At 34.0% G+C, this 26,673-nt stretch overlaps 1 protein-coding gene across 13 annotated transcripts in view; it reads left to right on the top strand.

Moving 5' to 3' along the window:
- The window catches only part of ANKRD17 (ankyrin repeat domain 17), a 160,504-nt gene that overhangs the window by 21,897 nt on the left and 111,934 nt on the right, over positions 1-26,673 (top strand). For 3 of the 13 annotated variants that reach the window (XM_079919515.1, XM_079919523.1, XM_079919522.1), the window contains exon 1: positions 7,114-10,087. The exons of the other annotated variants lie outside the window; for them this stretch is intronic. In XM_079919515.1, coding sequence (XP_079775641.1) covers positions 10,034-10,087 — 54 coding nt within the window. In that variant the 5' untranslated portion in view covers positions 7,114-10,033. Of the gene's footprint in view, positions 1-7,113; positions 10,088-26,673 lie in introns of those variants that run through there. 13 annotated transcript variants of the gene reach the window in all.

Below are 26,673 nucleotides of genomic sequence, written 5' to 3'. Positions count from 1 at the left end.
GAAAATATATAAGATAGACTTGATTATAGTTATGGAACAGTTAAGGAGTATAGTTATAAACCTTTATAATATAAAAATAATATAACCTATAAAATTGCGAGATAGAGGGCAACAAAGGAAGGGTTAGTGCTCATTTCTTCAATGGACAGTCAATAGATAGCACATAAAAATTGGTAAATCAAGAAACAGAAGTAAAATGATGTTAAAGTTAAGCTTGTAACCGCACTGGAAGTCAGTTAACAGCGTTAACAGTGTATTGCCATTTTGTTTCAGGCCAGTAACAAAAAGATTTACTGTTCACCTTGTGCCTTTGTGGCCTTCGAATTTTTTAAAAATCGCACTTTCATGCATCATATTTATAATACTAAAAAGATTGCAGATGTGTTTCATTTATCTACCTAAATAATAATACTTTTATTTATAAAGTGCCATTCCAGGACCACATGGTTTTTAGAAATTCTGTGAGGTAGGTAGAAATGGAGGACATACAGAAATTAATTCCAAGAAATTGGAAAGTTGCATAGAATACAAATATGAATACTTTTATGTAAGATGCATAATTATTTCTTGACTGGCTTACACTCTTTATTCTGTATGTCAATTCCGGAGTCCTTTCCATGATTCTTTTTTTTTTTTTTTTTAATTTTATTTATCTATGGCTGTGTTGGGTCTTCGTTTCTGTGCGAGGGCTTTCTCTAGCTGCGGCAAGTGGGGGCCACTCTTCATCACGGTGCGCGGGCCTCTCACTATCGCGGTCTCTCTTGTTGCGGAGCACAGGTTCCAGACGCGCAGGCTCAGTAATTGTGGCTCACGGGCCCAGTTGCTCCGTGGCATGTGGGATCTTCCCAGATCAGGGCTCGAACCCGTGTCCCCTGCATTGGCAGGCAGGTTCTCAACCACTGCGTCACCAGGGAAGCCCTTCCATGATTCTTTTAAAAAAAAAAGTTTGTTAAAAATTTGGATGTATGGGAAAATTCTGAGTCCTTCTTCCCACCAGTGCCTTTAAATAAGATGACATTTTCTCTGACATACTGAAGACTGGGATTAGAAGCCTGGTTTTTCCATAAGAAGAAAGTCATGTGATCAAGGAGAGCTACAGCTACTGGCGGCAGGGTATATCTTCTGGAAAAACTGGAAGAAAAGATGGGAATAGAGATGGCCTTTTTTATCTTTCTGAAGATAGAGCTTATCTTATGTCCCTAGCTGGACAATATTTGTTGAATGAAAGAATTTATTTTGATGCCACTTCAACTTAAAGATAGGTTGGCATCCTGTTCCTACTGTACATAGGTAAAATGTTTTTTGAAAGCCTAATTTTAGGAGTGTTGCATCAGAAACGTCTTTTGGGAAGCACATTTCTAATTGTATGTTTGTCATATTTGATTTTAAAAATCATGAAATATTATGCTGTTATATGCATATAAGTACTGAAAGTGTAAACTGCCAAGACCCTAAGACCTAAGTACACTATCTATAATGATTCTACTTAAATTATACAGTTTTCTAGGCAAGCTGGAGTGCTTAAAAAGAAATCAAATTATGCAAATATATACCCTTAAAATAACTTATGAGAAATACTTTAAAAACTAAGCATTTTACTGGAAATTGTGGAATTTGTGTTAGAGAGAGATGGTTTACCTGAGCGTACAAAAACGAATATTAAAGTATAAAATTATATTTGGCAATTCAGTTATGCTTTGAAACATTTTGTAAGCTATTGGTTTTTCAGTGGCTACCCTTTAAAGAATATTAACTGCCTTCACTGAGAGACATTGGCATATGTGTTCTTGAAGAGGATGGGAATTCTCAAGTAATTGTAAATATAGTTGACTCTGTTAAGAAATTGATGAAAGAGCTGTTGAATGATATGAATGTGGGTTAAATTTGGTTTCATAAAACATAGTAGTGATTTCATAAAACATGCTGGTGTTTATCTGTTACACACATAAAAGTTGTTATATGTTAACTTCTGTTTTCTTATCTGGTGTTAGTTTTTATTAGATTTGGTAGTAAAACTGAATATCTGAAATTTGTGGGGGAAGTTGAAAGTAATGGTAGTAACATTGCTTCTAACATAGCTGTGTTGTGAGATATCTTCATGATGACCAAAGAGTCACAGTTACATTGACTGAAATCAGTATTTCTTTATATATATATATATATATATATATATATATATATATATATATATATATATATATATATGGGGTTTGTGTTGGGATCTCTGGTCAGGATCAGATTAGTGGAAAAGGGACCCCATTTTGCAATTTTTGGCCTAGTTTTTTGAGGATATAGACAATTTAATGTAATACATTTCCTAGGAGATGGAATTATGAGTCTGAAAGAGTACTTGCAATAATTGCTTGCAGGCAAACCATTCCAGATTTGTTATGAATAGACTAGGCTAGAAACAGCAGAGTGGTAATTGGCATCATGAGAAACCAGACTGATTGGAGCTTGCTGCCAGCAACTCTAGGCCATCAAGCAACCAGAGAAGGAGTTGCGATTGCAAGGTTCCTTGGGTAGTTTTTGCATCCTGATTATTTTCCATGCCTTTGATACTGTCTTAAGTGACCTGGAGCTGTTTCTTGTGTCCCCTAGAGCAGGGGTCCCCAATTCCCGGGCTGTTAAGAACGCAGGCCGCACAGCAGGAGGTCAGTGGTGATGAAGCGGAGCTTCATCTGCCACTTCCCTTCACTCCCCATGGCTGGCATTACCGCCTGAACCATCCCCCCGCTCACCGCCAGGTCCTCGGAAAAATAGTCTTCCACGAAACCGGTCCCTGGTTCCAAAAAGATTGGGGACCGCTGCCCTAGAGTAGGACAGTCGTCCTTCCAGAAGGGTGGTAGAAATTGGTTAACTCAAAAAAATTGGCTTTGGACTTGTCTCTTGTTGTAATTTGCATTTTTATCCCCAGGCTCTCTACTCTCCCCACCACTGTGCTTGTGGGGTTGGGGTAGGGAGGTAGGCTGTGTGTGTGTGTGTGTGTGTGTGTGTGTGTGTGTGTGTGTGGTATATTTATTTTTGTTGGTAGATACTTGTTGCTTTGGAACAGAAGAAATTGAGAGCACTGTACTATGAGTAGATTTAGCCTATTTGAAACAAAACCAAAAAATGTTGAAGGAAGTTATTCCTATTATATATGTACTTGTTTATTTTTATTTGAAATGTTGTACAGACAAATTTGGGAGGTGAATGTTCTCCAAAAACAATAAAAATCTTGTCAATTTTGTATACATAGAACCTATTGTGAAATACTAGGAAAAGAATGAATTCATGGTGTGACCTAGCATCGGTAGAGACAACAAGTGCAAGTGTCCAGCAGGCACAACTGTAATTGCAGATGTGAAAGGAGGGAAAGCTGTTTTGTTTCTTACTTTGCTTAGTCTGTTACTTATATTTGGACAAGACTGTGGTTGTATTTAATTCTATACATGGGACACATCTGGATGGAATATTTGTTTAAATATAATAATACTTTCTGTACTGTTCTGAATGGAGTTTTGAGTTTTATTTATTAGTTAGATTAAAGAAAAATGGAAAGGGACTATATATCAGAGAAGATGAAAAAATCATTGAAGATTTTGATTTTAGACTTTGTTGAAAATCAGGATCAAGTTTTTCTAGATTATAGACTCTTGAAGGTGCAGTAACTATTTGTCATTCTATATCCATTGTGTAGTATAAAGCCTGTCACCTAGTAAGCACTCAGTAAATATTTGTATAAATGAATGATCAAAATAGTAATGATCTTTCAAAAGAAAGTTTACTAGGGCCTTTTTATAGCATTAGCCTTGAGAAAAATTTTATTTAAGCAATAAATATCCTTCCTCACATTTAGAATATACTAATGGATGGCCTTTTCATTATTTATATATTAGGTTATAATTTTATATATCCTTACTTAATCCTTTGTTACCTAAGCCTTTTAGGTGTTCCTCACACATCTAGAAGCCTGTCCAACTATTAACATTTATTTTGGAGGTTCTGGTGAAGTTTTAATCATTCTTATTTTTAAACATTATCATCAAAATTTGACCTGGGGGCTTCCCTGGTGGCGCAGTGGTTGAGAGTCCGCCTGCCAATGCAGGGGACGCAGGTTCGTGCCCCGGTCCGGGAAGATCCCACATGCCGCGGAGCGGCTGTGCCCGTGAGCCATGGCCGCTGGGCCTGCGTGTCCAGAGCCTGTGCTCCGCGACGGGAGAGGCCACAACAGTGAGAGGCCTGTGTACCGCAAAAAGAAAAAAAAAAAAATTTGACCTGGGATACATGTCAAGAAACTGTGATAGAAGCTCTTTAGTGCTCTTTGTGTTAATAAAAACCTATCTTCTTCATCTTAGTTTGCGTTCGATTTTTTTTCCAAGAATGATGGAAGGATTACTTTAGAAATTTATGCTTTAGAAATGAATAGTTTGAAATAAATGTGGAAGGCAAACAAATGAATACCCAACAGTATTTTATTAATTTAGTTTAGTAAGAACATACCCAAAGAATTCTGGATCTTTATGATACTGAATTCCGGCAGAAACTTCACAACTTAAAGAGTCCATTAAACCTGGGTGGAATTTGTATTTAACCGAAGTAGATTTTCTAAAAGTGTCATTTGATTCACCATTCTTCTCTGTTCTCCAAGTACGTACATATAGACAGAATCTGCATTGTGGCTCCTTATTTTGTTTTTTGGGGTTTTTTTGTGGTAAATAAATTCTTAATCTGTCAGGGAATTAATGTATTTTTTTTGTTAAGGGAACAGAAGTTAGATGAGAGGAGATGTAATTTTCATTTGCATTTCCTTAAAAAGTGGAAATGATGAGGGAGTAAGGATAAATCTAGAATCATGTTTTAAAACATGCTTATTTCTGATCTGGGTTTCACTTAATAGACTTTGTATCATTAATACTTACTATTTGTAGGGAAGCAGGCAGTCTCATTCACTGTCAGAGTGTAAATTCAACCTTAGTGGGCAATTTGGTAACATAAAGTTTTAAATAAAGTTTTAAATACATGTACCCATCAAGAAATTTACAGTACAGTTATATTCAGGTATGTGCAGAGTATGTGTGCCCTTTTTTTGGGCATGTTCATTGCAGTATTGTGAAATGTTGAAGGAACACAAATGCCCACCAAAAGGGAACTGATTAAATAAATTATAGTACAGTTTTTTAGTGAAAATTTGAGCAACTATCACAATCAAAGAGAGAGATACATGTACTAATCTGAAACAGTTATGGAGTATTACATTTTTAAAATGGAGATGAAGAAAAGTATGTACAATATGCTTCCATTTGTATAAAAAATAATCTACACTAAGATAAGCTTTATATATGTAGGTTATTTCTGGAAGAATACACTAGTTGTGCTTTTAGGAGTTGGTGAGAGATAGGTTTACTTTTCCCTATGTTCTCTTTTATATAGGAATGTTTTCCATGTACATGTATTACTTTGCAGATAAAAACCATAGTTTTTTTAAAAAAAGAAAGTAATCTGTGGTGGTAATGAAAAGAATATTACTGTGCTACATTAGACATATATCGAGGGCTTCCCTAGTGGCACAGTGGTTAAGAATCCGCCTGCCAATGCAGGGGACATGGGTTCGAGCCCTGGTCCGGGAAGATCCCACATGCCACGGAGCAACTAAGCCCGTGCACCGCAACTACTGAGTCTGCACTCTAGAGCCCGTGAGCCACAACTACTGAAGCCCACGTGCCTAGAGCCTGTGCCCATGCACCTCAACGAAGACCCAACGCAGCCAAAACTAAAAAAAATAAAATAAATAAGTTAAAAAAAAAAGACATATATCGAGAACCCCCAGTCATATTGTGGCATGATTTGGTTTAGGAGAAATATAAGGTAAATTCATGGTGATAGAGTTATTTTAATAATGTATATAGGGTATCAGAAATTTGACCATGTTTTGTTATCCTTTTAATTTAAATTCTGTTTAACTCTTTAATGTATGTATGTCACTTATGCTTGGTCCAGGCTATTTTACACTTCTGCTGAAATATAACTTACAGAGTAGAAAAGAGAAAAATAGAGATGTTATAAAGTAATGACTACATTTCACACATTTTGAGAGGTGAAGTTGGTTCAGATTTTGTTTTCCTAGTAGTTTGTTTTTATGTAGGCGGGTGAAATAATTATATTTATGCTGCAACCAATTATTTGTCCTTGTTTTGTTTGAAAATGTGGATTTTGATAAGTCTCGCCCTTCCCTAAATAGAAAAAAATATTTGATGGGAGCAGAACTTCTTTACAAGGAATATTTGATTGAAAAAAAAATGTTTTATGTGGAGGAACAAACATCAACAAAATGTTAAACCATACAAAATAGGGTTGCTTGCTTGTCAACATATTTCTGTGTGTGTGTGTGTGTGTGTGTGTGTGTGTGTGTGTGTGTGTGTGTGTGTGTGTGTGTGTGTGTGTGTTTGGTTTCTTTGCTCCTCGTTCAAAGAAATCAGTGCTGGTCCTAAATAAAATTGTAACTTTCAGGAGATTCCTTTATGCAGTCTTGGTATTTATTAAGCTTCTTCTGTCCTTTTCCCCCACTTTTTATGGGAGGCTTTTCTCTTCACTTTGGACATTTGAATCTTCTTATTGTAGTAAGTATTTTCCTTTATGATTTAAGTCACTTACATCTGTTAGTTTGTATTTGTTTGCGTAACTGTAAGTAGGTTATCATTTATGCTTTAATGCTTTTGCCATAGGTGAAAATTAAAGATTTTGAAATCCATTTTAGGCAAATGGGAAAACAGGTTTTTTTGCCTACAAATTGAGGTTGAACTAGAAGGAAAGTGGCTTACTATTAGGATGTAGGGTCTTATAGCAGATGTATATGAATCTCCTTTCACACACCCTTTTGCCCAAAGTATCCTATGCTGTGGCATAGGTCCTCATATTAACAAAAGAACCAGAAAATAAAATTAAGAATAAATAATTACTTTGCTGTATAACAAAGAATTACAGGGACTTCCCTAGTGGCGCAGTGGTTAAGAATCCGCCTGCCAGTGCAGGGGATACGGGTTCAATCCCTGGTCTGTGAAGATCCCACATGCTGTGGAGCAGCGAAGCCCGTGCGCCACAACTACTGAGTCTGCGTGCCACAACTACTGAAGCCCGTGTGCCTAGAGCCCGTGCTCCTCCACAAGAGAAGCCACGGCAGTGAGAAGCGCACCCACCACAATGAAGAGTAGCCCCCATCACTGCAACTAGAGAAAGCCCGCGCTCAACAACGAAAACCCAATGCAGCCAAAAATAAATAAATAAATATATTAAAAAAAAAAGAATTACAGAAATTCTCAAATATAGATTCTGTTTATATTCAACATTTCTAATATCTTATTTCAGTGACCTAAAGATAATAGTCACAGAACACATGTTCTTGTCATCAGAAATAATTCCTAGTGGTAGCAATAATTTAAAAGGGATTAGGATACAAATCTGGATATCAGATGATTCCTTTATTCATGCATTTGTTATTTAATCAACAAATACTTAAGTCCTTGCTCTATGCCAGAGACTGTGCTGGCCCTGGGTATACCTTGGCAAACAGAGCATTGCCTGCTTTCATCAAGCTTGTGATCCGTAAGGGAGAGACATGATAAATGATATATAAATATCTGTAATTCTGTAAGAAAGCCATAATCACATCTTTATTACTAAAAACTTAACAGTATATGTCAGAAAACATAAGGGAAGCACCGTATAATCCTAGAACAGGAGGGAAGGAGACAGTGAATGGTTTGATTGACTTGAATCTTAGGGGGCCCGATTTCTTGTCAAAGTTGGAAAGCCTGTTCTTGGCTTATGGGAAATAAGAATGTATGAACATATGAGTTCCTTGAATTCAAATCTACCATTACTTGCTTCTGTTGGAAGAAGGTTTGAGAAACAGAAACTTCGTTGATGACTTCTCCTAATCTAAGGATGAAGCAGTTTATTTGAAGTATGGAACGGATTGAGCTGGAAGGAGGAAAATAGTAAGATCAGTTTTCTGGTTCTTCATAAGCTGTGTCTTAACAATGGACATTATTTTGTTTGAGAACCTCCAAATACCAGACACACTTATATATAAATGAAAGCGCTGTATATGGTCTGAGGGAAAACATTTTTAATATCATTTGTTTTCCATTAATTTCACACATCCTTTGAAGTCAGACCCTTCTGGGTTTGAATCTCAACTCTGCTATATAACTATGTACTGTCTGTGGCTTGATTTTCTCATTCGTAAAATGAGGGTCATATCATCTGGAGGAAGTACAGTAGATGGTTCAGAGGACAGACTCTGGAGTCAAGTACCTGGGTCCATATCTTAGCTTCTTAACTTAATTAGCTTAGTTGCGAGTAAGTTGGGGAAGTTGCTTAACTTCTGTGTACCTCAGTTTCCAGAATGGAGATAATAGTAGCTACCTTTCTTTTAGGATTATTGTGAGATTTAATGAGTTAATATATACAAGGCACTTAAAGTGGTGTATCACATATAGTAAGCACAAGGTAATTATTAATGTTATTATTTTGAATTATTATCACCTAGGGTATTGTGAGGGTTAAATAACATGTTTATTTGAAAAACAATGACTTGTATATTGCCTGACACAGTGAGGATGTCTCCTAAATATCAGAAACTGAGTAGTAGATACTTTATCTCATTTAATCTTCTCATAAACCTGTTTAGAAGAAATTTTATCTGTTTTGTTGACTGTACCCAGGACAGTTTCTGATATACAATAGAAAATCCATTGTTGAGTGAATGTTATCCCTTTTTACAGATAAATAAACTAAGGCCCAAGAGAATTACAAAATCTTTCTACTAAAACATGGCATCACTTTGAGGAGACATTACTGGAAAGGCCATTCATATCATCACTGAGATTTGACCGTATGTGAATGGTCTTCCCTGTCGTTTTCCTTTCCTTTAAAAAATTCACTTTCTCTAGTTAGGTTAGGAAAATTTAGACTAGAAGAACTGTTCACCTTAGAGTTATAATTAGATTGGTTAACCTAATTGAGGGATCACTTCAAGTTCAGTTTGTATGGCACTCTCACAAGTACAGGGTTATTTTGTTAATACTGCAGAGCACAAAACATTGTTCCTCTCCCATTGCATTTTGTATATTATATATTATATAAGGAAGAAATTTGACAAAGTAAAAAATTTTACTAAAGTGAGGGTCAATTACAGTGATAAATATAAAATTAGCTCTACTGTTACTCACCCGCTTTATTTGCTATTAAATGATCCAGAAACAGTGTTTCTGAATTTCATTCATCTGAAATATTTTAGTCTCTTGTAGTATTTATGATAAGGTGGGGGGGAGGCCATTTCTTTGGTTAGTAAATGAGGTTAAAGACATTCCTAGAAAATGCATATAACTGTGATGTGTTATGGTTTGCTTCAGTGATTGTAAATCTGTTGAATGTTAATCTCATTTCTCTTAGATATTTCCAAACAGATTAGTTTATAGAAAACCAGTTTACCATTAAAAAACTACATTAAATTATTACTTTCGGCACCCTCAAGTCAGCACCTGTAATATATGTGTTACATAATACATATGGCTGATGTAACAAATTCCTGATTTGGTATTACCTTGCATCCTTCTTTGCGTATTTAATATAGCCATTAATCTTACTACAAGGCTTTACTAAGGATAAATTGCTACGTAAACCACTTCAACCTCTTTTGTTCAACCAGGAAGCCAGACGTGTTTAAATAGGTTTTAAAAAAATGTCATTATTTCTTTTTTGAAATTTTAGAGTTTTAAAAATTTGAAATGGTAAAATAAGAGACTTTATTTTGCCTGTTGAAATTACTTGACAGAAGTTTGCTTTGGAATAGAGCTTCTGTATCTTTAAAAAATACACAGTGAGTCACCCCCTGCTCTTTGGTAGATGCCTGGCTAGTGAACAGCTAAGCTGCTTTAGGCATGTAATAGAACATTCCATTTCCTGTTCCCTTGCTGACACAGAGGAGTGTTCCTGCTGGCAATGATCTAATCATAGTGCAGTAAGAAACATGGCAGTTTGATAAAACATGGTGGAGACAGCGGCTGAAATGGAAGCATATGTTCTAGAAGACATTCTTGAGGTAGGGCTAGGTTTGTAAATGAAATGAAAGTTGAAATCTGAACAAAGAAATCTTATCTGCCGGAATTATTTTACAGATGAATAGATTAGAGGAGAGAGCAAAGAGAGGCAGAGCATAAAAGCAAGATACGGTCAGACCTTATTCTGTGTGAGAATGTGCCAATCTAGTTCACATGATTACTAAAACCTTATTTTGTTTAAACCTAATGTTTTGTAAATTGTAGATATATGTTTGATAGGGGAAAAAAGAAAAAGAAAGGAAGGGCCTCGGACTTAATAAAAAGCCTTGTGCTGGTGGTGACCTTTAGATTAACTCATTAGAAGGTGGGGTCTGCAAAGCAGCTTTGAGTAGGTTTAGTATCATATGTCTTAGAATTCATTTACATATCTAAGCCCAAAACTCTGCTTGCAGTTAACTATTAAAAACAGCTGGTTATTTTAGTTTCTAGGGTAAAATTAAGCATATATATTAATCTAATTGCTTAATTTAGCTGGTACATTCTGCTTCTAGGTTTTTCATGTGACTTCATTATAAAATAAATTATTAAATTAAAAATTAAAAGACTAAAATTTAACTAATGCTTGAGAGCTCACAAAAATCTGCATTTTGAGTCATGAGAATTTTAAATTATGTTTTCTTTTTTTTCCTGTTTGTGTCAGTGTTATAGAACCTATTTGCGTATAAATCAGTTCAAGAAAATACATGTCAAAGTGAAACTATAATTGGTTTTGGCCTTGGATGTAATATACCATCAAATATTTGTATTTATAGATATATAGATATTTAAATCCCATTTTCTTATTTTGGGGGTTGTAGGGTTCCCCCCCATTAAAAAAAACTGTCTAATTTTCATGATGGTGAGTGGTATTCCTAATACTTAGACTGTTAAGATAATTCGTTAAATATTTTACTATCTTCAGGAAGAGAATTTGTTAGGGGGAGAGGGCTTGGGAGAATAAGCTGCAAAGGGAAGCTAGGCGGGGTTAACAAGAGAAAAAAGCCTATGCGCATTATAAAGTGCTGCATGATCAATGAGCATTTTCTGGAGTCCCTCAGTGTATGCTTGGAGCTGACATTGCAGCAAGTCTCATGGTTGTTCTGCAGAATGAAAACTGATTCCATTGTATTATCTAGCTCCTTGCAGACACCTGCCAACATACTCTTTACCCCTCTCCTAAGAGCTATTGTCTGAGTTGAATTCTCTGGTTAATTTCCATTCTTTTCATTTCTTTTTCTTTTTTATATTTTGATAGAATTAGTGAGTCTCCTTAGAAGTGGTATGGTGTATCTTATAAATAGTGATATATACTTTCATCAAGGCACTTCAATAATTAGCAGTGGTCACATGACTATTAGTGGTTCAGATTAAACAAGTCTAAAAAGTTCTAGTGGGACATATTTATTTGCTTTTTAAAAATTTTGCTTTGGATTTTAAAAGAAGCGTACCTTATAGATTTCAGTAAATTTATATATTTTCTTTGGTCATTTAAAATTTCAGCATATGACAGATTTTAGACGTCTTACTTATTTTCTGGGAAAACCCACTTGGGCATAGTTTTATGCCTTAAGTATAGGTTTTTTCTAATACTATCTTAAAAATTGGCTTTTCATTATTCCCACTAAACACAGAAGTGTTTAATGTCATGTTAAGATTTTATGTTGCCTAATTTGTTCATAGTCACTAGTTAGTTACAGAGGTTATTTTACCTCTAATTTTTATTGTCCTAGTTTTCAGTTTCTCTTAATTTGGTTCCTATACACCTGTCGCATTAAACCATACTAAGTGAGTTTTCTCTTTATTTAATATTATTTTATTTAACTGAGTATTTGTCAGTTACTGGCAGACTAGAAGTGAAAATTTTCCAACTAGTAATAAAATATTCTTTTCCAAAATTAAAAGTGCTCATAATGACCTAATGCTAAAAATAAAAGTTTAAAAAGAATAGACTTGCTAACTCTGAAGCTAAATATACCATATTCTAAAGTACCTCATATTGCAAGTGGATAGATATATTTTATACAGTGAACTTTCTAGAAAAAAATTTTTAATGGGTTAGCTCCTTGTGTAAATATCTAATAATGAAGTTCATCTATATGTCACATTGACAATTTTATTATTGTATCTAATATTGAGCCAAACAAACTTCTAATATGTGAAGTTTGTCACCATAATTTTCATCTTTATGACTGTTTATTGAGCATCTGGAATTTTATATAGATTTTTGATTATTTACATTAAACATTGAATTCCTGCTATGTTTTTCTTCTTTGAATGTAACTTGGTCTTTTGAATCTTACATTTTTAAAAGGTGCTTTTATTTAAGTTTTAATAAAAGGAAAACAAAATCAATATCAGTGAATTAGTGCAGATTAATTCTCATAATGCTATGGTTTACCTTTTAAATTGTGATTGTTTATTATATATACCCCTGTGTATTTAACCTCAATTTTTAGATGATCATCAAAATCTTGAGTAAAATACTGTAAGTTTCTAAAACTTATAGTAAAACTGGAAAAGCTTGATTTCAACTTATATCATTGCTTCTCAGCTCTCCAAGATAATGGATTTAATAGAATAACTTGTTTGTTTTAATTATGCAAATAATCCAGTCAGTAATTTTCTTCTCCAAACCAAAGTAGTCAAAGTGTTTCTGTTCCTTTTGCCCACCTTAACTAATACTCAGGAAAATAGCCAAATACAGATGATGGAAAAGGGCTGGGAGCCTACGTAAATATCTCTTTTTTTGTATTGCTTATGTTATTTTTGCTGATTATAATTTTAGAATTTTGATGTTCTTCCTCTAAGTCATATATAATAATGAATCTTAGTACTCAGAAAGATCAGTAAGAAGAAAAAGTCCTCCAAACTTTTTTTGGAAGGGTATATTCCAAATTTGTGTGACCAAGTGCTGTGTATATAAACCTTAAGTTTATACATAAGCTTTTTAAATATGAAAACATAAAACATATGAAAGTTCATTTCAGAAACTTGATTACTATATATTCTGGTTTCATTGTTTCTATTTGAACCATGTTTAGTGGTTTTTCTATAAGAATTGCTTTAGAAATGAGAAATTTTCACAAATCTTTTAATTGTAATCAAATTCAAAATACTTTCTTCAGGTTATAGCATTTGATGTATTTTTCCTTTAAAAAAGTAGCAAGTTTTTGAAAATAAAAATATTTACAGGGCTTCCCTGGTGGCGCAGTGGTTGAGAGTCCGCCTGCCTATGCAGGGGACATGGGTTCGTGCCCCGGTCCGGGAGGATCCCACATGCCGCGGAGCAGCTGGGCCCATGAGCCATGGCCGCTGAGCCTGCGCGTCCGGAGCCTGTGCTCCGCAACGGGAGAGGCCGCAACAGTGAGAGGCCCGTGTACCCCCCAAAAAAAAAATATTTACAGTGTTAAGTATAATAACTCTCGTGCCCAATCTTGTTCCTTTGTCAGCTAGAGCCAGTTTCTAGCTTCATCTGTACTTGATTTGACAGGTTGTAATGCATAATCTAAAAGCCTTAAATCTCTATCGTTGTTCCTTAGAGATTCAGTGGTTGAGGATTTGGCTGAACTGTTTAGGGTGTAACTAAATTAAGGGGCAGATTTAAACATATTAAGTAGGTTTATTATGGAACCATTTCTTTCTCTGTATTTATCTTGACATCAGAGGGTTTTTAATAAAATAAGCTTGAAAGAGTCACAGGGACACTATTGTTTCCTTTTGATTTGTCACCATTATGGACTAGTGGTAAATAGTGTATTTTCGTCTAAACAGGGGAAGTCCATTTGCTATTTATCATAAAAATTATTTTTAGTAATGATATAAAATCTCTGTGAAGTAGACTCTTTTGACAGTTACTTCCTATATTTCTTTTTAGTCTATAAAATAGATTGGCTTATGTAATGCACATCATTTATATATTTTATCAGTAAGTCTTCCATGGATTTCTAAAGTTCTGTATCTATATAGTTAGTATAATACTGGTGACATTTTTCACTAGGAATAGTTGGAGTTACTCTTAGGACATAAATATAATTTGATCTGGAGACAGAAAAGTTTAGCTAAATATGTAAATTATTTGAATTAATGTAAGTAACATTTTCCATTCATTAAGAGGCTTTGGAAAGATTAGACATTTGGGGCAGATTGAATCTTATAATTTCGCTCCAGCATTGAGCATCTTTAACATGCTAGGCACTTGAAATTCAATGAGCTTATTAGTCCAGCTAACTTTGCTTCATAAAAGTAAAAATTCGGAAGATAGAATGTCTGTCATTGGTATTTAAACATTCTTGGATTCAGGATGTGTATAGATTTGTATTCGAATACTAGTATTTTACTTCATTTGTTCATCTGAATAGTTTGAAACCCATGTTTTTAGCATTCTGAATTTTTTAGTACACAAATATCTTTCTTTAAGCACCTTTACGTTATCTTTTTTGTGCTTATCTAATTGTTATGCCTATTTATGAATGTCAGGCTGTCTGGAAAGTCCCCTAGATCCCATTTTCATCTTTTTATCTGTAAAGATTTTTCTATTACCAATTCAGTCAGTATGTTGCTATACATAATGTGTATGTATATATGTGTATGTTCATGCAACACACTCACATATATGCTTACATATACTCTGTATACACACATCCATGTTCATGCTACATTATGCTTTATGAATACTCTTATGTATATATGTGTATTTTCATGCAACACACTCAGATATATGCTTACATATACTCTGCATACACACATTCATGTCCCTGCTATATTATGCTTTATGAATACTCTTATTTGAAACTCGAGTCTATCTTGAAGAGAGGGGCAGAAGTTGCAACATTGCTTTCACACACCAACTTTGGGAGAATGCATATAGGAGTAGTAGAAGATGACTAAGAGATACACTTATGTTAGTTAATAATCCCTCTAAAGAAGACTGATATTTTAGTGGAGTATAAAGGCTTCAAACAGCTTGCAAAAAGATAGTATAACTAGAGGTATGTGAATTAATCTGTTATTACTCTCACATGAGAGTAAAGGCAGGGTCATCCAAATGCCACTGGTCCCACATTAATCCAACATAGTCCAGTGGTTAATGTGGAGGATGCTGTGCAGCTTGCATTAGGAAAAGTCTACATCATGTATTACCTGCATATACATGTAGCAACATTGGCACTTTTCCTGGTTCTGAATTGTTAGGGGCCCTGTTCTGACCCTTGACTGAAGAACTCAGTCTGATGTGAAATGACTTGATCACTACAAACTTGCTGAGTATCAAAGTCCTGCTTAATCATTTGTTCGGTTTTAATATATAGCTTCCAGATTTGCCAAGACAAACGTCTTTCAGGAGGTGTTTGTAAATGTATGTGAGATAACTTTTGGTTTAATGAGTGGTTAGATTAATATTGGCCATTAATATTGGTCTTGGATGGAATCACGCTTATAACTAACTGGCTATATGTCAATAGATAGGTATATGTTGTACGTAGGATGCCCACATAATTTTATGGTGGCAATAGAAATTGACCACATTAGTTACAATTTGTTGAAAATTTAAGTTATTATACAGAGGGATTGTGTCATTACATGTTAACATAATTTTATAAAAAAAAAACCTGTTATCCAAAAGAAAAACAACTGAGAAGAATGGCCTTATTTTACATTTTTACAAATATCTTTTAAGTCTGGCTTAATAGAAGATAACGGGACTCATATATCTGCTTTTATATTCAGTCTGTTGCAATGCATTATTTTGGAGGAAGTCTAAGAAGAAAATGTCACGTTTATATGAGGGTTAAAAAAGGGGAAGAATATTTTAATAACCCTTTTGATAATTGTGGATATTCTTCTTTGATACCACTCCTAAAACTACTCAAATGGGGGTTTCCTGGAGGTCAGTTGCAGTGTGTAATCTGAAACATTATCAATGAATTTTCTGAACTCTGTTCAATTAAAACCCACTGTTTTTTTGTGTGTTTTGAATAGATCTCTTGGTGCATGATTTTGTAGCGCCATACATTGGCAATTGGAAAATACTGATTTACTGACTTCCAAATATTTGCTGCATTTTATTCTGCAGTAATAACATTTGCTAATATCATCACCACTGTTGTCCTTAGAAAAGTAAAAAAGTGGGAAGCTGTCACATTCGATGACAGATATGTTTTCCAGAATTGTAATGTATACTTGAAAGCTTATCACTGATGACAAAGAAAGTGAGTTGTTTTCCTTGAAATGATATTGGTGTTCGTGAAAAAAACTATTGGTTTAGCTCACATTTATATGTGTTTTCTTGAGACAACTACAGTACCTCGGTATGCAGCAGAAATGTTTCCCATTTTGTTACACAGAATATTAAAAAGTAATATACTCAAGGTTGAAAATTTAAAAATTAGTACTTTTTACTGCTTCATAATGGAAACTCACCTTTTTTTTTTCTTTCATTTAATTATGAGTGCATGACAGAAGAATATGATGATTCATGATATGGCCATGATTTGTGTAAAGGAAACAGCAGTTTTACCCACCATTACTTTTGTATCATCAGTACAAGTGTCAACACAGTGAAACAGGCAAATAACATTTTAGTACTGTATTATAAAAATAGTTTTAACTTCAGAGACCCTCTGAAAGAGTCTTGAGGATCCCCATGGATCCTGTGGACCATACCTGAATAACTGCTGGTTTAGAATATAGCCCAACTTTACAGTCAGTAATGGCATAAAACCAAGATTTAGATTTAAGTCTATTTGATTAAAATGTTTTCTTTTACCATTTTATCAAACTTCTTAATTTATCACATAGTCCCAACTTCTCTAATCACTTTGTCACTCTTTCTAGGTTTCTTTTTCCTTCAACTACAATGTAGCAGATTTAAGACATGGGAAACATTTTGTGGAAAAAAATTTAAATACTGCTTTACAATTATAAGCCCTAGATTAGTCATTCAGAATTTATGAGAAAGGATTTTGAGGATTCCCGAGTGAAATAGTGAGTGAAAGAAGCTAGACGTAAGTAGAAAGTGGTTTTGCTTGAGGAATAACATTCTGTAAGTAACACTTTTGATTTTGGTAAGGATAATTAAAAACTTGAATGGGTTATAAATTTCATCAAATGTCATATGTTACAATTCTAAATGATTAGGAAAGGACTTTATCAATTATAACTATTTGAATATTCCTATCTTAGCTAGTAGAAACAAGTATATGAAGTATTTGTCAAATTTGAATATTTTTCTTTTTGAAGGTTTTAGGCTTCTTTTCTATATTCTGTCACAGGGGCCAGCTGGTTTTCATGCAATCACAGAAGTTCTTTCTTTGAGACTAGTTCTATTTTATATTGTCTATGAAAATGAAAAATGAGATTAAGATAATATATATCTTGGTTATCCAAAGACTAAGCTGTTTCAAATTCCTTTGCATAGTAGCAAATTAAGTCATTTAAAATCTACTTCATACTTTCCTCTTGTATTTATATGTACTGTGTTTTTGCCACAATTTAATTTTGAAATTGGCACTGAAATCATGTGGTCCCATAGGAAAAGATGGTCAGTTACATCTGCACATCTCTGTCTTTATGCTTCTTAAGTGCTGCAACTCTTCTCCCAAACTCCAAATTCCAAGGGACTGTTGAGATGAGGAACAATGTTGAGCCAGTGTTAAACTGCTTGTTGGTGTTTTCTGCTCTCTGAATTCCTTCTTTAGTCTCAGACCTTTTATCATTTAGCCTCTTTCTCTTAGTTTTGATACCTGCTGCCCACTTTATTTTGATTTCTTATTCCTGCTACAGATGGTCTAGATTCTGCTCTTCTACTTGATGTTTGAATAAGCCTAGCTCCTTGATTACAGACCTTCTCATTTGTTGACCTTCTCCTTTGTCTAACTAGTGTTTATCCTTAACTGGTTTTAACCTTGAATTTGTCCTGTTGCCATTTCCCTAGTCTTTGTCACATGTTCTACATTTGTAATTTATGCACTGTCATCATAAAAAGATCAACATGTATTTGTATGAACTGTTTAAGCAAGTTTGAGAAATACAGTTTCTGAGTTCTTATGTTCCATAGGAAATACTGGTTAAGATTTTCCAAAAACTTGTGCTGGTGTTTAAGTGTTCACAGACATTGGAAAGTTTTCCTTTCTATTATTTTGTCACATTTGTACAATATTTGTTATCTTCCCAAAATATCTTTCTCAGTTTCTTTTTCCTGATTTTCTTGGTTTTATCTATGAAATAAAGTAAATGGTGATAATAGTAGATGGAAAATTGCTTTCTTCTATGAAACTTTATTTATTTAAAAAACCAAAATATTAAGATTAAGCTCTATAAATGTCATTTGAAAAAAATCTTGTCAGGTGGATCATCATTCTGTAAATATTTCATGAATTACAAAGAATATATCTTTTATAAAGTGTGATAGGTAAATGAGAATGCTGAATTATATTGACATTGATTTTTAAGTATTTCTAGAGTATATTTAATAGGCTTCCTTTTTCATTGTCTTGAGGTTATAGTGTTATTATATGATTTTCTGTGAATAGTTTTATTCTTGGTGTCTTCCGTGACTTAGCATTGTATCTTGAACACAGTAAATGCTTGTTTCTTTTTTTTTTTTTTTAAGAAGATGCTGGGGGTAGGAGTTTATTAATTAATTTATTTATTTTTGCTGTGTTGGGTCTTCGTTTCTGTGCCAGGGCTTTCTCTAGTTGTGGCAAGCGGGGGCCACTCTTCATCTGGGTGCGTGGGCCTCTATCGCGGCCTCTCTTGTTGAGGAGCACAGGCGCCAGACGTGCAGGCTCAGTAGTTGTGGCTCACAGGCCCAGTTGCTCCGCGGCATGTGGGATCCTCCCAGACCAGGGCTCGAACCCGTGTCCCCTGCATTAGCAGGCAGATTCTCAACCACTGTACCACCAGGGAAGCCCTGTCATTTTAATTTGAGTTATACAATGAAGGAATTACCCTCCTATCTTTTTCTCTTGGGAAGTTCTTTGAACTCTTAGCTTTGGTTAGGTATATACATGGAATGAGGAAGAAGAACTAAAAGTTAATCACATTACTCAAATCAACCCAGGTGATCAGTAGGTTGGAGTTCTAAGACTTAGAGTCTTCGTATATTACTTGAAATAATTTTTTTTTTGTTCTCGCGCTTCTTAATTTCTAAAGTTAAATTGTACCATATAGTTTCTCTAAGATCCCTTCTAGATATAAAAGTCTTAACTAGAACTCTTAAGACAGTGGCTTCAGTAACGTCTAAACAAAAAGTTTGAGATGATGGTGTGTATCTCTCATGTAACTATCTTTTATTTGACATTCTTATACCCACCCAACTTTATCTTTACCATACTTAATATGAATTGTTTGCCTTTACATTGTATTCTAATATTCTGTTAGTACTTACATTGTTTACCTGCTACCCTCTTCAACATCTATTCATTATTCAAAGTCCTACTCCTTCCCTAGGGTTTTCTCTCTAGCTTTCCTTTCAAGTTGATTGTCTACTACCCTTTTCTGCTCTTAAAAAGTAATGGGAAACTGTGTACATTTAAAATATTTTAATGTCTCTGTAATGTCCTTGGTAAATGTTAAATTCTTTAATATGGATACCTTGGCTCTTTTTAAATTAAAAAAATTACTTCTGTATTTATGTAAAAGATGTTTCATCCCACAAAAGAATTTGAAGTAGCTTATAAAAGTATATATTATAAAAAATAAAAATACAAAAGGCAGAAATAGTAAATGAAGACCAGAGGTAAAAGCAGTACACAGAAAAGCATATACAATATATAATTACTAGACTTAGATTGAATTTACTAGCAACCAGAGCCAAATTAGAAACTTGATGAGTTTTGAGGTTTATGTTATTCATAAACTGCACAACCATACTACATGATCTGGATAACTGATATATTTCGTGCAATTTAGGTCTCAAAAAATTTTTTTCTTTGGGCCCCTGTATTGGAGGAACTGCTTGTTGTAATAAATAACTTCATCATTCCAAAAGTAAACAAGCTTTATATTGTTTCTACAGAATGTAAGCGAAGGGTTTTCTGTTAAAATTCAGTTGGGTTAAAAAAAAATAGTACTGTAGCCTGAGTACTCAGTTTTCTGGTGGTCTGGTTTGTTTCAAGGATAAAATTTAGAACATCCGGAGCAGAGGTTGCAAACTCATGGTTTCTTGGCTATATCAGATTTAGAAATGTATTTTGTATAGCTCACATAATGTTGGCCCACATGATGGCCATTTATTTACATTTTCTTTAATTATCTCATAACTTTTGTGTAGTTTTCACTGTTCAGGCCTTGCAGATGTTCTGTTAAATTTGTCCCTGTAGGGGAGGAAAAACTTCTCTACCCTCTTAGATTCAGTGACTGAGACCTGCAAATTAAACTGATAGCAGATTAGCAGGAGAGAAGATTTATTACACATGCATATGGGGGGGGCCTCATAGAAAAGAAGTGAAAACCCAAAGAAGCAGTTAGGCTTGGGAGCTTATATGCCATTTTAACAAAGGGTGATAAATTGTGTCCTGACTAGCCAAAGGAAAAAGAATTTGGGCTTCTAGGGTGGTAAATTGTAGGAAGGTAACTATATGGGAAAACTAATTGGTAGATAAGGATTATTTATTGAAGTTTCTTATGCAGACTTAAGTTGGAGCCATCACCAGTGAAAAGAGTCATCTCCAGTGATTGAGTCTTTCTCCTCTTCCTGGTTTGGGAGAGGGCAGGAGGGTATGCTTCACAAAGGGGACATTTATGTTCTTTTAGGCAGAAAAGGGTAGGGCATAGAGTTCTTTCTGCATCTGCCTCTCAGTTGCCTTCAGTCAAAATAATCCTTATGCCAAAGTGGTATATTTTGGGGTGGCATATTCTAATGTCCTTTATCCCCTAAGTGTTTTATGTTTTGTTAAATTATTGTGAATGATAATTCTTTATATTTTATTTGGCAGTTGCTTATATATAGAAATGCAATCGACATTTGTATATTGACCTTGTATCCTACTGGCTTGCTAAATTCACTAGTTCTACCAGGATTGTTTGATGGTAGGATTTTCTACATACATGGTCACCACTGCAAATTAAGTCAGTTTTTTCTCCCCTATTTTTATGCCTTTAATTTTTTATTTCTTCCTTTATTGTCCTAGGTAGGACCTCCAATAAAATGCTGAATAGAATTGGTGATTTGTGGACAACACTGCCTTGTTCCTGATGTTAGGGGGAAAAGTTTAGTTTTTCCTAATTAAGTATGATGTTATCTATACTCATTTTTTGATTCTCTTATCTGGTTGAGATGTTCCCTTCTATCCCTAGTTTGCTGGGAATTTTTATTATCAAAAATAATATATATATATTTTTTTAGTTGAAGCATTTCAGTTTATTTCACTGAATAAGGTATTTTACATTTATTGATAACTCTCTGCTTTGTTCCAAGTTACTTATGTGGCTTACAAAAATACATATGAAATAAAAGAATCAATGGAGACCAAAAAAAGAGCATGTTAAAATGTAACTATAATACAGTTGACCCTTGAACAACACAGGCTTGAACTGGGCAGGTCCACTTATACATAGATTTTTTTTCAATAAATCCATACTAAAGTATTGATATTACATGATCTGCAGGCAGTTGAACAGTTGGTTCTCAGATGCAGAACTATGGATACAGAGGGCCTACTGTAAGGCTTCTGACTTTCAGCTGCATGGGAGTCAGCGCCGCTAACCGCCCCCCACCCCCACCCCCCGCCGCCCCACCGTGTTGTTCAAGGGTCAACTGTACTCAAAACATGTACTGTGAGCACCTCTAAGGTGGGTTAGTGAGAGCTGAACTTGGCACCTAGGTTCAAAAGATATTGAATTGTCGGGTGTTCTGTTTCTATTAAGATGATCCTATGATTTTCCTCTTTTATTCTGTTATTGTGTGAATTATATTAATTGACTCTTGGATTTTAAGCCAACTTTGTATTCTTGGGATAAACTTCATTTGGTCATGATGTATGACCCCTTTTGGATATGGCTGGCTTTGGTTTACTAGTATATTATTAAAGATTATTGTTCTTCACAAGGCATAGTGGTCTTTAGTTTTCTTTTCTTAAAAAACCTTTGACCATTTTTGTATTAGAGAAATGTTAGCCTCATAAAGTGATTGGAAGTATATCTTTCTCTTCTATTTTCTGAAAGCTTGTTTGAATTGACCAGTGAAGCCATCTATACCTAGTGTTTTATTTGTGGGAAAATTTTTAATGAAAAGTTCAGTTTCTTTGATAGAAATATAGCTGTTTAGCTTTTCATTGTCAGTTTTGATAGTTCTAAGTATTGTAAGGAGTTTGTCTATTTCAATCTAAGTTGTTGAATTAATTGACATAGAGTTGTTCATAACAGTCTTGTACTCTTTAAATGACGGTAAGATCTGTAATAATCTTCCCTCTTTCAATCCTGATATTGATAATTTGCATTTTTAATGTTTCTTCTTTTCTACTGTGATTATCAAAATCTATAAATTTCCTTTTCATACACTGGTTATACCACACATTTATAACCACATACACTGGTTATACCACAGTTTTATACCACACACACAAAACACATGTGTTGTGTTTTCATTATTACTTAGTTTTAAATGTTTTATAATTTTCCTTGTGATTTCCTCTTTGACTCATTCTTTTCTCAGCTGGGGTTTCATGGGAGAATTACACTTTAATGCTTAAGACATCTCTTTTCTCCTGTGCCTGTATAATGATACTGTTTATATAACATACTTGGGAGAATTGAGAAAATAGTCGTTCAAGTCATTTTTGGTCATCTGTGGTTCAGATGAGGAACTATTTTTGAGAACGGTTCTGTGGATTATGTAAAAGTGTTTTATTTCTAAAATGTTGGGGTGTTGTAGGTTTCCAGTTATGTGTGGTCAGAGAATATACTGTACTCTGATTTCAGTTCTTTTAAATGTATTGAAACTTGTTTTATGGTCCAAAATATGGTTCATTTTGGTAAATATTCCATGCATACCTAAAAAGAATATATTCTCTGCAGTTGTTGGGGTGAGTGTACCATAAATGTCAATTAGATTATGTTAATTAATAATGTTCAAGTCTTTTATATCCTGACTGATTTTCTGTCTACTTGTCTACCAACTACTAAGACATGAGTTTTAAAATTTTCAACTATAATTATGGAGAGTCTCGTGTTTTCTTTCTGATCTGTCAGTTTTTGCTCCATTATATTTTGGAGGTCGGTTATGAGGTACATAAACATTTAGGATTATTACGTCTTCTTGCTAAATTGATCCTTTTATGTAATTAAATGTTCCTCTTTATCTTTGTTAGTATCCCTTGTTTTGTCTAGATTCTACTTTGTTGGTATATCTTTCTCCATTCTTTTAACCTCTCTCTGTCTTTATATTTAAAGTGTGTTTCTTATAGACAGCATATAGTTATCTCTTGCCTTTTTATCCAGACTGTCAATTTTGCCTTTTAGTCAGTGTATTTGGTCCATTTTCACTAAATGTAATTATCAATATTTTATGTTTGAGTCTACCATCTTGCTAATTGTTTTCTACTTGTCCCATTTGTTATTGCCCCTTTTTCCATTGTTAATGTATTTTATTAGATTGAGTATTTTTAGTATTCCACTTTATTACCTCTGTTGCCTTAATACCTCTTTTTATTATTTTTAGGTGGTGGTTTTAGGGTTTGCAGTATACGTATTTTAACCCATAGCTGCCTTCACATAATAATATACCACTTAACACATAATGTTAGGAACATTATACCAGTTTATTTTATTTCTCTCCTGTGTCTCTTGTGGAATTATTGCCATATATTTTATTTCTACATATGTTGTGAATCTCCAGAATAGATTATTATTATTTAAAGATTTTTTTTAATGAGGAAAAGATACGCATTTTTGTATCACTCTGGTGTTCTTCATTAATTTGCACGAATTCAGTTTTATTGGGTATCTACTTGAATAATTTACATCCACTTGAATAATTTTCCTTAATGTTTCTTATGGTGCAGGTCTGCTGGCAACAAACTTTCTAAGGTTTTGTCTGTAAATATCTATTTCCCCTTAGGTTTGAAGGATATTTTCACTGCATGTAGCGTTGTAGGTGTTGTAAGATTTTTTCCTTTATTATTGATTTTCAGTGGGTTTATTGTTACATGCCTTGGTGCAGTTTGCTTTGTGTTTATCCTGCTTGAAATTTGTTGAGTTTATCCTGCTTGAAATTTGTTGAGCTTATTGAATTTGTGAGCTTATATTTTTCTCATTTCAAGAATTTCTCAGCAATATTTCTTTAAGTATTTTTTTTTTCTGTCCTCTTCCTCTCTCTTCCTCGGAATTACACACTGTTACATCCTGCTAAAGGTAGCATTGCCTCTGTACATTTTTTCAGTCTTCTTCTCTTTGAGCTTTAGTTTGGATAGTTTCTATTGCTCTGTCTCAGGTTCATTGGTCCTTTACTCTGCAGTGTGATTCAGTTAATTTTCAGTAACAAATACTGTGTTTTTCAGCTATGGAAATTCTGTGTGATCTTTCAATTTTATATTTTTTATTTCTGTCTTCAATATGTTCACATTTTTCTTTGTGTCTTTGAGCATATTTTAAAGAGCTTAAGAGTCTTGTTCGCTAATTCTATGCCTGTCATTTTAAGGTCTGTTTCTGTTTATCTGTTTTTTTTTCCACCAGTTATAGGACATACTTTCTTGCTTCTTTGCAAGTCTAGTAATTTTTATTTGGTGTTGGACAGTGTGATATAACATTGTCAAATGTCTAAATATTATTGTCCTTTAAAAAGTATTGAATTTAATTTTGGCTAGCAGGTTACTTGCAAATAAGCTTCATTCTTTTGAGGCTTGTTTTGAAGCATTCTTATCTAGTATTCTATACTCTAAAGTTAGAGAAGCCCTACTCATTCGTATGTGTGACCTTTCTGGATTCTCTACCGAGTACCCCAAGTGTTCAGTGAAATCCCTCTCCTCTGTCTGGTTGAATCTTTTGTATCCCAGCTCTGTGGGAGCCCCTGTGGTTGTTAGATTACAGTTCCGTAGTGGTTCTGTTCCCGGTTCTTCTCTCCAGTTTTCTGCCTTACAAACTTTAGCTTTCTCAGCTTCTCCAACCTCTGGTCTTTGTCTCCTGAACTAAATAGGACTTACGTTCTCTGCTTTGTTTTCCTCAAATACTGCTGGATATAGCGGAAAGATGGAGAAGTAGTGTTCACTTCTTTCTTTTCAGTTATCATACCCCTCTTTGCCTGTTGTCCATTGTCTTAAAAGAGATGGGAATCTTAGTCAAGTGCCAGTTATTTTGTTGTAACTGTAAACCATATAGTCACTATATTTAAACTTCTGGGTTGTGGAGAGAATTATACTAAAATAGACTAAGTTATGGCAAATTTGCAATGAAATATCTTTCATGGCTAATAGAGTGCCACATCTTATAGTCTTTCTAGCCCTCATCTGTTTAGTTGTAAAGTCATTTCATATTTTATACATGCAATATTTACTCAATGTCGAGCAGTTCCATTGCAGATACTTGTGAAACAATTGACTGCCAATGTTAACTGTTGATAGAGTACTGTGTTTATATACCAGCATCTAATATGCTTATGTTTCATAGTACATTTTAAGGAGGCCTAAACATACTTAGTGAAAAATTCTAAAAATTGCTCTCAGCTGCATTTTGAAGCAATTTAAAATAAACTGTTTCAGGTTATTACTAATGGCAAACACTCTATTGTCAGGTCTTTAGGAATGAGGTGGAAAACTTTATTAATTATAAAATTGTATAGAAAACTTGGAAATTGTAAAATGGTTCAAAGAAAGTTAAAATGAACAATGTTATATTTTGGTATGTTTCCTTTCAGTCCATTCTTTATGCAAATACAGATATATGCACCTTTTTAACAAATTGGGACCATGTTATTTAAAAATATTATATGTCTTGATTATTTTTTTCCCCTCACACCTTATTTATATTTTGCTGTGTCCTTAAATATTTGCTGAAAATATCAAATAAATATGTCAAATTGACGTTTATTTCTTCTTTTGCTATTATAAATAATACTGCAATGAGTATTTTCCTGTGTTTTCCTTTAGATTTCGGGAAACTTATTGTACATTTCTAGATCAAGGGGTATGGATTTTGAAACTTTTTTGTTAATTACATTAATATGTATTTAGTGTAAAGATTTTGAAGCATAAAGGAAAAACATAAATATTTGAATATTTGTATCTGTCTTTTTGCTCACATCTGGTTTATTTTTACTAGACTTTAGAATTTTATGTCCTTTTAATATATATACCTTGAGCTTTATTCTATTTTATTACTTTTTCTTGAAAATAATTCTTTTGGTGATTGCATAATATTCTAGCCTGAGAATATAACTTACTGTGCATTTATATTGTTGGATATCTGGGTTAGTTTTTCTACTGGAAATACATTTTTTAAATATCCTTTGGCCATTTTGCTAAGGAAACGTGGCTTTATTTTTTGAGAGAATCTTTATGTATTGATGTGAATCTTTGTCAAATGTGATGAATTTTTTCTGAGTTATTTACATTTTTTTGGTATGGTTTTTCTTTTTTTTGCGGTACGCGGGCCTCTC

The sequence above is a fragment of the Stenella coeruleoalba genome, assembly GCF_951394435.1.
Source record: "Stenella coeruleoalba genome assembly, chromosome: 4".
Taxonomy (NCBI): Eukaryota; Metazoa; Chordata; class Mammalia; order Artiodactyla; family Delphinidae; genus Stenella; species Stenella coeruleoalba.
Note: the sequence above shows the minus strand (reverse complement) of the source record. Positions and strands in the feature narration are given on the sequence as shown.